At 45.0% G+C, this 12,391-nt stretch overlaps 1 protein-coding gene across 1 annotated transcript in view; it reads right to left on the bottom strand.

Moving 5' to 3' along the window:
* Positions 1-12,391, bottom strand: part of PPP2R3C (protein phosphatase 2 regulatory subunit B''gamma) — an 82,118-nt gene that overhangs the window by 53,746 nt on the left and 15,981 nt on the right. Inside the window, exons 2-6 of the mRNA XM_056546296.1 lie at positions 11,538-11,606; positions 11,136-11,257; positions 8,700-8,804; positions 4,839-4,951; positions 4,636-4,733 (exon numbers count right to left, since the gene is read on the bottom strand). Of these exons, the coding sequence (XP_056402271.1) occupies positions 4,636-4,733; positions 4,839-4,951; positions 8,700-8,804; positions 11,136-11,257; positions 11,538-11,586 (487 nt within the window). The 5' untranslated portion in view covers positions 11,587-11,606. The remainder of the gene's footprint in view (positions 1-4,635; positions 4,734-4,838; positions 4,952-8,699; positions 8,805-11,135; positions 11,258-11,537; positions 11,607-12,391) is intronic.

The following is a 12,391-nucleotide window of genomic DNA, read 5'->3' on the forward strand; positions in this document are numbered from 1 at the left end:
AATCCATGCCTCCAATTCTTTCCACTTTTAAACAAGGGAAGGTTTATCGATACTCACTGCCTTATATTTGTATTTCAGGCAGCATTATTTGCGGCCAATCCGCAGCCCCGCTTCTTTCTATGGAGCACCACGTATATATTCCATTACGCAATTTTATTCTACTTCATTAGTGCCCTCCGAGTGCCATTAGATATATCCCATTGCACACAAGACTTTCCTATTCCTATACACCTTCTCTTGCCCACTATATCCCGGGAGCCACCTTTTATCTAAAATGCAAACCCCTTCTGCCAACTCCAGACATTGCGGCTGTCTCCCATTCCTCCTAATGCCGGACTTGCATTTGTCTAGAAAAATGAGGGCAGTGCGAGTGGCTAGGAGCGCCTGCTGTTGGCTTTGCAGGTGGAACACTCTGCTTGACAAGCCGCCGCTGTGGCAATCATTAATCAGAATACACGGACCTTTAGAAACATTAGTTTCTATTCCTACTGAAGAATGTTTCAAAGTACAATAGAAATAGCAAGACTCTTGACATTTGTATGACTTGCAACTGTTGTAATTGAATGCATTTTATGTTATGCAAAATTGATGTATGTTTTTCACGGGCTTTGCCGAATATAAAAAGGAGCGTCATATTCAACACCCAATCAGAACCTGACGAAGAGGTAGTCCCACCCCTTGAAACGCATTGTTCAATTGCATACCTACAATAAATCTTTAGCTATTTTTTATTAAGTCCATCTCTTGCCGGTTATTGCCTACTAGCCCCCGAGCATTCAGAGGAGAGCGCCGCTGAAAACACCCCTTTCAGGAGAATTATTTTCCTCCACCCTCTGCTAGTGTCTCGACCATGTGACACAGAGGCAGGGAGCACGCTGCAGCGCAGACTGGTAGAGGTCTAAACACCCCCCGCTCATCAAAACTTTTAACATGGCGCTAGGACAGGTCCTCTTTTAGAAAACCATTAATCTAAAACAGTGCCTCTAGCTGTGGTGTAAGCCTTACTGTTGAAGCACCCCTTCGTTGTTGGTGAGGAACTGCGTTCCTGATGTGATTGCTCTGGGCATATGTTCTAGCAAACCAGGGAACTGTTAAAGCAGGAAAGCTATAGAGCTTGCTATGTGATCTTGGTTCTGGCAATTGTATCTGTTTATACAAAGACACAGATAAAAGTCAAGACCTGGACAAGTGCATTGTTTATTTTAGCTACTTAGCTACAACAGATCAATGGCAATTATGATCTGTTTTCCCCAAGAAGCTAAAATAACCAGTGCACTTGTCCATGGTGTGAAATGTTAAACATCTCTGTGCATAAAAAGATAAAACTGCCTGCACAGAGAACACACAGCTCTGTACATCTCCTGCTCTGACAGCTCAAGGGCTATTGCACAATTAAAGGGCTACTCCTCCCCTAGACATTTTATCCCCTTATCCAAAGGATAGGGGATAAGATGTCAAATCGCGGCGGTCTCGCTGCTGTGGACCCCAGGGATTGCCGCTGCGACACCCCGCTGTCATTACTGCACAGAGCGAGTTCGCTCTGTGTGTAATGACGGGCGATACAGGGGACGGAGCAGCGTGACGTCATGGCTCCGCCCCTCGTGACATCATGACCCGCCCCCTTAATACAAGTCTATGGCAGGGGCGTGGCTACCGCCACGCCCCCTCCTATAGACTCGTATTGAGGGGCGGAGCCGTGACATAACAATGCTCCGGCCCCTGTACTGCCCGTCATTACGTGCAGAGCGAACTCGCTCTGTGCAGTAATGACAGCGGGGTGCCGCAGCGGCAATTCCGGGGTCCCCAGCAGCGGGACCGCCGCGATCTGACATCTTATCCCCTATCCTTTGGATAGGGGATAAGATTTCTAGGGGCGGAGTACCCCTTTAAACCCATAAGGCTGCAGTGAGGTGGCAGTGAGTTACTGCTCATGTTTTAGAATGTGCACTCCCAAGGCCATTTTGCTTCACAGAACTAAAAAAGATGGAACACTGCACAAGCGTGGCCATCAATGCAACTTGAGCATTTACAGAAATAACATATCAAGAAGTTTTTATTTTTTGGATTTGATTGCTATTAATGTGAATTTATTGTAATAGAAATATCCCTGTTGTACTTTTTGGCAAAACATTGAAAACTTTCTAATATACTTAATTAAAAAAAATATATATAGGGGGCCAGAATATTGTCCTGTCCAGCTGGGACAATGTCCAGGAAGTGAGGGCCGGGACTTCTGTCTGAAAACAGAGAGGAGGGGGTTACAGTGCAGCCTGCAGTGATTGAATAATGAGACCCAGCACAGCAGACTCAGGAAGAAAGTGAATGCACGGGGAGTGAGTGCAAGCTCAGTGCTTTTCTTGGACATACCCCTTTTTGAGCAGTGGATGTTAAAATGAGTGAGCAGCAAAATTAAGGAATTTGTAAGTATAAACAGAAGATAGACACAAAGACACGCAAAGAATTTGCATGACCTAGTAACATTTTTCTGCAATATGCTTTAAAAAAAGACAAAATATTTTTAATTTGTCTGAGCAATATTTGTAATTCTTGCATGGAACCTCATCACCACCACATAGACCAAGAAGATGCATGGGCATCATCACCCTATCTAGTGAGGTCCAAACGCTTTGTTGAAGAACAAGTAAATGAAAATGCAGACTAGGGGAAACCCTTGATGTGACATGAGTTTTACTAGGTTTTATATAATATCTGTTCCAAATACTAGGTTGTGTACAGATTGAAAGATTGGCACAGATCTCATAGTGAGTGTGCTATTAGCTACAGACTGAACAATGCATGACTTCAATAACGTTATTTTACAACCACATGTGTTCCATTACTTGTGGGCTGTTCCAGCCTGGACTATAAAAAGAATTTGTTTTGTCCAGATGATATGGGACAGAGTGTAGGTATGTGAGTACCCTCATGTTATAGTGGTTGTGAGTTTTGCAATTTTCCATTTTTTTTCTACAAAAAAAAAAAAAAAAAAAAAATAAAACGGAAAAAAAAACCCCACTTTTTATTGTACGCTTTATGCAAAATATACTGGTCATTAGAGCACAGGAAGATACCGTATATCCCGGCGTATAAGACGACTTTTTAACCCCGAATTTTCTTCTGAAAAGTCGGGGGTCGTCTTATACGCCGGGTACTGGGGTCCGGCATAGGAATACCTATGATTATCTGCCCGGCCTGGCTCCAGGCGGGGGCCGGCCATAGCATGTAAAAACTAATTACTGATACTGAAAACCAGGGTGCCTCCAGCTGTTGTGAAACTACAACTCCCAGCATGCCCGGACCAGCAAAGGCTGTCCGGGCATGCTGGGAGTTGTAGTTTCACAACAGCTGGAGGCCCCCTGGTTTTTAGTAGACAGTATTAGTTGCATGCTATGGCCGGCCCCCGCCTGCAGCCGCACACAGGAGCCGGGCCGGACACATAAAAATAAGTATTCCTATCCCGGACAGCCCTGTGTCCGCCGGTCACTTACCATTCCCTGGCCAACGCGCGTTCTCCTGCGATGATCCTCCGGTCCTCCGCCTCTATGGTTGTACGTCAGTGACGTCCCGTGCGCACAACCATAGAGACGCAGGAGGACCGCAGGATCATCGCAGGAGAACTCACGTTGGCCAGGGAATGGTAAGTGACAGCGGTGCATTATCTTCTTCAGTGTTCCGGTCACCGCTCCCCCGGTACTGGCACCTCCTGCTATGGTCCATAGCAGTAGATGGTGACTCGGGCCGGAGGAGCAGTGACCGGATCACAGTGGGGGCAGTACAGACATACAGCCTCCAGCCATACACTTTATATGGCTGGAGGCTGACGCTGTATGTCCCCGGGGGGGGGGGGGGGGGGGAAGAGCTGACAACCTAATGTGGGGGGAGCTGCCTACTATTATGGGGGGGGGGGGGGGAGCTGCCTACTATTATGGGGGGGGGGGGAGCTGCTACTAATGTTGGGGAACTCCCAACCTAATGTGGGGGAACTCCCAACCTAATGTGGGGGAACATGCTGCCTACCTAATGTGGGGGAACATGCTGCCTACCTAATGTGGGGGAACATGCTGCCTACCTAATGTGGGGGAACATGCTGCCTACCTAATGTGGGGGAACATGCTGCCTACCTAATGTGGGGGGAACATGCTGCCTACCTAATGTGGGGGGAACATGCTGCCTACCTAATGTGGGGGAACATGCTGCCTACCTAATGTGGGGGAACATGCTGCCTACCTAATGTGGGGGAACATGCTGCCTACCTAATGTGGGGGAACATGCTGCCTACCTAATGTGGGGGAACATGCTGCCTACCTAATGTGGGGGAACATGCTGCCTACCTAATGTGGGGGAACATGCTGCCTACCTAATGTGGGGGAACTATACTGCCTACCTAATGTGGGGGGAACTATACTGCCTACCTAATGTGGGAGAACTTTACTGCCTACCTAATGTGAGGGAACATGCTGCATATCTAATGTGGGGGGGGAACTACAAAGGTTCTGTACATCGCGGTAGGAGGGGTAGTCTTATACGGCAAGTATATCCCAAACTCTACATTTTAACTGTAAAAGTTGGGGGTCGTCTTATACACCCAGTCGTCTTATACGCCGGCATATACGGTAGTTTCAACCTTTGTCTTACCTTTTCTCATAACATAGTTGAAAAACTGCATAATTGATATCCTGCCATAGGGATCATTGTAAATAAGTTTGCTGAAGACTTTAGCTGTAAAAAATGGCCTATATTGAGACATGTAGAAAAATAAAGAATTAGTTTACGATTTATAAAATTCTACTAGTTTATTACCAGTAAAGGGCTAGTAGGTTTGCGGAACACGGACATACTTGCATTTTGGCCCAGCCTTTTCACCAACAATTTGAAAGTTGGTATAGTTAATCATGGCTTCCTCACCAATCATGGGAAATGACTGGTGCTTGTCCAGAAGAAACCATAAGTTCTAGAAGCATACAAAGAAAAGAAAAAAATATTTTATAAAAAAAATTTATATATATATATATAAAACTCACTTATGAATGAATCAGTAAACTGCAAAGCAATAATGACATAGCTAAGCATGGCCAGCAAGTTCTAGTTAGTTCAGTCCTGGGCTATTTCTTCCTTGTGTAAATCGGTACCACATAATTTAGAAATCCTGCTTATATAAAAAAAAAAAAAAAAATCATATGCCAGTACACACATGAAAGCCCAACAGTTTAACCCCTTCAGGACGGAGCCCATTTTGGCCTTAAGGACCGGAGCGTTTTTTGCACATCTGACCACTGTCACTTTAAACATTAATAACTCTGGAATGCTTTTAGTTATCATTCTGATTCAGAGATTGTTTTTTCGTGACATATTCTACTTTAACATAGTGGTAAATTTTTGTCGATACTTGCATCCTTTCTTGGTGAAAAATCCGTAAATTTGATGAAAAATTTGAAAATTTTGCATTTTTCTAACTTTGAAGCTTTCTGCTTGTAAGGAAAATGGATATTACGAATACATTTTTTGGTTCACATATACAATATGTCTACTTTATGTTTGCATCATAAAATTTATGAGTTTTTACTTTTGGAAGACACCAGAGGGCTTCAACGGTCAGCAGCAATTTTGCGATTTTTCACAAAATTTTCAAACTCCGTATTTTTCAGGGACCAGTTCAGGTTTGAAGTGGATTTGAAGGGTCTTCATATTAGAAATACCCCATAAATGACCCCATTATAAAAACTACACCCCCAAAGTATTCAAAATGACATTCAGTAAGTGTTTTAACCCTTTAGGTGTTTCACACGAATAGCAGCAAAGTGAAGGAGAAAATTCACAATCTTCATTTTTTACACTTACATGTTCTTGTAGACCCAATTTTTGAATTTTTACAAGGGGTAAAAGGACAAAATTTTTACTTGTATTTGTAGCCCAATTTCTCTCGAGTAAGCACATACCTCATATGTCTATGTAAAGTGTTCGGCGGGCGCAGTAGAGGGCTCAGAAGCAAAGGAGCGACAAGGGGATTTTGGAGAGTACGTTTTTCTGAAATGGTTTTTGGGGGGCATGTCACCTTTAGGAAGCCCTTATGGTGCCAGAACAGCAAAAAAAAAAAACCACATGGCATACCATTTTGGAAACTAGACCCCTCTGGGAACGTAACAAGGGATAAAGTGAACCTTAATATCCCACAGGTGTTTCACGACTTTTGCAAATGTAAAAAAAATAAAAAAAATAAATGTTTACCTAAAATGCTTGTTTTCCCAAAAAATTGTAATTTTTAAAAAGGATAAATAGCAGAAAATACCCCTAAAAATTTGAAGCCCAATTTCTCCTGATTCAGAAAACACCCCATATGGGGGTGAAAAGTGCTCTGCTGGCGCACTACAGGTCTCGGAAGAGAAGGAGTCACATTTGGGTTTTTGAAAGCAAATTTTTCTCTGGGGGCATGCCGCATTTAGGAAGCCCCTATGGTGCCAGGACAGCAAAAAAAAAAAAACACATGGCATATCATTTTGGAAACTAGACCCCTTGGGGAACGTAACAAGGGGTTAAGTGAACCTTTATACCCCACAGGTGTTTCACGACTTTTGCATATGTAAAAAAAAAAAAAATAATAATTTTTTTTTACCTAAAATGCTTGCTTTCCCAAAAATTTTACATTTTTAAAAAGGGTAAAAGCAGAAAATACCCCCCAAATTTTGTAACACAATTTCTCCCGAGTACGGCGATACCCCATATGTGGCCCTAAACTGTTGCCTTGAAATACGACAGGGCTCCAAAGTGAGAGCGCCATGCGCATTTGAGGCCTAAATTAGGGACTTGCATAGGGGTGGACATTGGGAATCACTGGCGTAGAATTCCCCTAACAGGGTGCCTCCAGCTGTTGCAAAACTCCCAGCATGCCTGGACAGTCAACGGCTGTCCGACAATACTGGGAGTTGTTTTGCAACAGCTGGAGGCTCCGTTCTGGAAACAGTGGCGTACCAGACGTTTTTTCATTTTTATTGGGGAGGGGGGTTGTATAGGGGTATGTGTATATGTAGTGTTTTTTAACTTTTTATTTTATTTTTTGTGTTAGTGTAGTGTAGTGTTTTTAGGGTACAGTCACACGGGCGGGGGTTCACAGTAGTTTCTCGCTGGCAGTTTGAGCTGCAGCAGAAAGTTTGCGGCAGCTCAAACTTGCGGCCAGATACTTACTGTAATCCTCCGCCCATGTGAGTGTACCCTGTACGTTCACATTGGGGCGGGGGGGCATCCAGCTGTTGCATAACTACAACTCCCAGCATGCCCGTTGGCTGTCGGTGACTGCTAAGAGTTTTAGTTTTGCAACAGCTGTAGGCACACTGGTTATGTATCACTGAGTTTGTGACCTAACTCAGCGTTTCACAACCAGTGTGCCTTCAGCTGTTGCAAAACTACAACTCTCAGCAGTCACCGACAGCCAACGGGCATGCTGGGAGTTGTAGTTATGCAACCAGCAGATGCACCACTACAACTCCCAGCATGCACTTTAGCTGTCTGTGCAAGCTGGGAGTTGTAGTTATACAACAACTGAAGGTACACTTTTCCATAGAAAAAATGTGCCTCCAGCTGTTGCAAAACCATAAGTCCCAGCATGCCCATAAGGGAATGCTGGGAGTTGTGGTGGTCTGCCTCCTGCTGTTGCATAACTACAGCTCCCAGCATGCCCTTTTTGCATGCTGGGAGCTGTTGCTAAGCAACAGCAGGAGGCTGTCACTCACCTCCAACGATCCACGCCGGAGAGTCAGTCCCGCCGCCGCTGCTCCTGGGGCCCCGATCCCAACATTGACGCCGGGGATCGGGGTCCCCAGCACCCGGGATGCACGTCCCGCACCCGCTCACGCCCTCCGGAAGAGGGGCGGAGCGGGTGCGGGAGTGACACCCGCAGCAGGCGCCCTGATTGGTCGGCCGGTAATCCGGCCGACGGATCAGGGCGATCGTGAGGTGGCACCAGTGCCACCTCACTACTGCAGGCTCTGGCTGTTCGGGGCCGTCAGAGACGGCCCCGAACAGCCAGTAATTCCGGGTCACCGGGTCACTGGAGACCCGATTGACCCGGAATCGCCGCAGATCGCTGGACTGAATTGTCCAGCAATCTGCGGCGATCGCCGACATGGGGGGGCATAATGACCCCCCTGGGCGATATGCCGGGATGCCTGCTGAACGATTTCAGCAGGCATCCGGCTCCGGTCCCCAACCGGCTAGCGGTGGGGGCCGGAATTCCCACGGGCGTATGGATACGCCCTCGGTCCTTAAGGACTCGGAATGCAGGGCGTATCCATACGCCCTATGTCCTGAAGAGGTTAAAGGAAAATTAGGGTTTTGTCAGTCTAAAGGCATACAGCTCAGAGAAGAATAGTGCGAGGTAAGTGGACATAGTCTGAAAGTCAACACAGTTACCCAAGTTTCTTTCTTTAACAAACTGTATAAAGACAATAAAAGGAGGCTATACATCCTCAATCGCTGTTGGCCAAAGGTATGTTGAACCAACAGCTATCTCTCCGTTCATGCCATGTGCATGAATATATGGCTCAGCTGAACGTAAATGGGAAGAAGGGAGGTAAGCTGCTGTCAAACAACTCTGGCGGCAGCATATCTTCTCAAAAACAAAAGGGTCGGGTAGTTGTTGAAAGTAAACATGCCCACTCCTTCAGCTTTAGTAAACCTGCTACCATTAAAACAGAGTCTCCTCTCACCTGCAGTTCCTCATTGTCTAGTAATTCTCGGCTCTTCCTCTGTAAAAAGACAGCTCGTGACTCTTCCCTCAGCTTCTGCTGTAACACCTCGTCCTCTGCTGGTAACTGGGTGGGACAAATATTCTGAGCTTTTATAAAAGTTTGGTACTTCCAAAATTTCTGTTATTTGTGATAATTGTACTTAGTATAAAAGGAGGTAGGGTATGCATTTCCTGTACTTTTCTCACCTTAGTTCTATACTAAGTAAGAGTCATACAGCTATATCTTCAGCATAAGAACTATTATAATCTCCACTAAATACCAAGAATGGCATTTAAAAGGGGTACTCCAGGGGAAAATCATTTTTTCCCATATGAACTGGCTCCAAAAATGTTACACAGATTTGTACAGGGTGGGCCATTTATATGGATACACCTTAATAAAATGGGAATGGTTGGTGATATTAGCTTCCTGTTTGTGGCACATTAGTATATGTGAGGGGGTAAACTTTTCAAGATGGATGGTGACCATGGCGGCCATTCTGAATCCAACTTTTGTTTTTTCAATAGGAAGAGGGTCATGTGACACATCAAACTTATTGGGAATTTCACAAGAAAAACAACGATGTACTTGGTTTTAACGTAACTTTATTCTTTCATGCGTTATTTACAAGTTTCTGACCACTTCTAAAATGTGTTCAATGTGCTGCCCATTGTGTTGGATTGTCAATACAACCCTCTTCTCCTACTCTTCACACACTGATAGCAAGACCACAGGAGAAATGCTAGCACAGGCTTCCAGTATTCGTAGTTTCAGGTGCTGCACATCTCGTATCTTCACAGCATAGACAATTGCCTTCAGATTACAGATAAAAGTCTAAGGAGGTCAGATCGGGAGACCTTGGGGGCCATTCAACTGGCCCACGACGACCAATCCACTTTCCAGGAAACTGTTAATCTAGGAATGCTCGGACTTGACACCCATAATGTGGTGGTGCACCATCTAGCTGGAAAAACTCAGGGAACGTGGTCACCATGGTCACCACCCATCTTGAAAAGTTTCCCCCCCTCACATATACTAATGTGCCACAAACAGGAAGTTAATATCACCAACCATTACCATTTTATTAAGGTGTATCCATATAAATAGCCCACCCTGTATATTACTTCTATTAAAAAATCTTAATCCTTCAAGTACGTATTTATCGGCGTATAACACGCACTTTTTAGGCTAAAATTTTTAGCCTAAAGTCTGTGTGCGTGTTATACGCCGATATACCCCCAGGAAAGGCAGGGGGAGAGAGGCCGTCACTGCCCGCTTCTCTCCCCCTGCCTTTCCTGGGGTCTAGAGCGCTGCTGTCGGCCCTTTTCACCCCCTGGTTATCGACAGCCAGGGGGAGAGAAGGGGCAGCGGCACCCATTGCCGGCGCCGCTGCCCCGTTGCCTCCCCCCATCCCCGGTGGCATAATTACCTGAGTCGGGTCCGCGCTGCTCCAGGCCTCAGTCGTGCGTCCCCGGCATCATTGCTATGCGCTGAACGGCGCGGCGTATGACGTCAGAGCGCCGCGCATAGCAACGACGCTGGGGACGCACAACGGAGGCCTGGAGCAGCGCGGACCCGACTCAGGTAATTATGCCACCGGGGATGGGGGGAGGCAACGGGGCAGCAGCGCCGGCAATGGGTGCCGCTGCCCCTTCTCTCCCCCTGGCTGTCGGCGCCGCTTCTCTCCCCCTGGCTATCGGCACCGGCACCGATAGTCAGGGGGACAGAACGGGCAGCGGCGCCGATAACCAGGGGGTGAAAAGGGCCGGCAGCAGCGCTCTAGACCCCAGGAAAGGCAGGGGGAGAGAAGCGGGCAGCGACGGCCTCTCTCCCCCTGCCTTTCCTGGGGGTATATCGGGGTATACACGCGCACACACGCACCCTCATTTTATCATGGATATTTGGGTAAAAAACTTTTTTTACCCAAATATCCTTGGTAAAATGAGGGTGCGTGTTATAGGCCGGTGCGTGGTATACCCCGATAAAAACGGTACTTATCAGCTGCCATATACTACAGAGGAAGTTGAGTTGTTCTCTTCTGTCTGACCACAGTGCTCTCTGCTGACACCTCTGTCCATGTCAGTAACTGTCCAGAGTAGGAGCAAATCCCCTTAGCAAACCTCTCCTGTTCTGGAAAGTTCCTGACATGGACAGAGGTGTCAGCAGAGAGCACTGTGGTCAGACAGAAAAGAACAACTCAACTTCCTCTGGAGTATACAGCAGTTGCTATAAGTACTGAAAGGATTAAGATTTTTTAATGGAAGTAATTTACAAATATGTTCAGCTTTCTGGCACTGGTTGATTTGGAAAAAAAATAAAAAATAAAAGTTTTCCAATAGAGAACCCCTTTAACAAGAATATTATTGATATTGACAATGTTGTGCACAATTATATGTCAGCTGGAGTTGTACTCACCCTGTAGTAGAATCGAGGGATGCTTTGGGATTTTGAGTCATTCTGGCCACCTTTCCATTCTGCATAAAACTTGGTGAAAATGGTCATTTCTTCATCTTTCATCTCTTCCTCACTTTTTCTGGCTGATAAACAGAAACATTTATTCAATATAGCTAAACATATAGGTGTGCAGAGAGAGAATAATTTGAAGGGATAGGATTACTGCGAAATTGGGCAGAATAAAAAAAAAAAGTTTGTTTACAGGATTCTTTACAATAATATATCTTGAGGCATATAGAGATCATAGAGCGGTGGAGTGCCACCTTAATTAGCCAAAGGAACAGCTCACGATTTAGCGGATTTGGTACTTTCCATAGAATAGATAAAGTACAGTTTGGATTACTTTTGGGTATCACATTATACCTTTATTATCTTTTTCCAGCTTTTCTTTGAGACTTTTCTTCCAGTCCATTCTACTGCAATGTGAATTATCTTTAAAAAAAACAAAGAAAAAATAAAACATTTATATAATAAATAATTAATAATAATAATAATAATAATAAGAAGAAATAATAATATTATATATATAAAAAATTATTATCTACCACACTTATTTTTATTACAGGCCACACAACAACTTAACTTCTACACCTATTGAGCATAAAAATGCTTCCACGGGAATGTGTCAAATTGTATTTTACATGTGACAGCTGTGCTTTAATGCAAGTGAAAGGTAGCCAACGCATCATACAACTGCTGTACAAGGTGAGTAACGTAAATCTCACAACAGTCACATCAAATACAGTGGCCCCTCAATAATAATTTGTTTCGGGATGAGCATTAAACATTGGATCCATAACTATGGAAAACTGGTAACTGATTTCAAAGTCCCCGAAATATCAGCCATTAGAAAAAAAAACATTAACAATGAGGAAAAATAAGCACAAACATAGTGCAAATAAAACATGTACTTGTAGTAGTCAGAAGGAGCAACTTAACCCCTTAAGGACCAAGGGCGTACAGGTACGCCCTTGGTCCTGCTCTCCTGATATAACGCGGGGTTACACAGTAACCCCGCGTCATATCACGGCGGGCCCGGCGTCATAGCGAAGCCGGGACCCGCCTCTAATAGCGCATGAGCAGTCATGCGGCAGAATTCTTATAAGAAACCAGTGATCAATGATGAAGATCAGTGTGTGCAGTGTTATAGGTCTCTATGGGACCTATAACACTGCAAAAAAAAAAAAGGGAAAAAAAAAGTGAATAAAGATCATTTA

The sequence above is a fragment of the Hyla sarda genome, chromosome 11 (assembly GCF_029499605.1).
Source record: "Hyla sarda isolate aHylSar1 chromosome 11, aHylSar1.hap1, whole genome shotgun sequence".
In the NCBI taxonomy this organism is placed as follows: Eukaryota; Metazoa; Chordata; class Amphibia; order Anura; family Hylidae; genus Hyla; species Hyla sarda.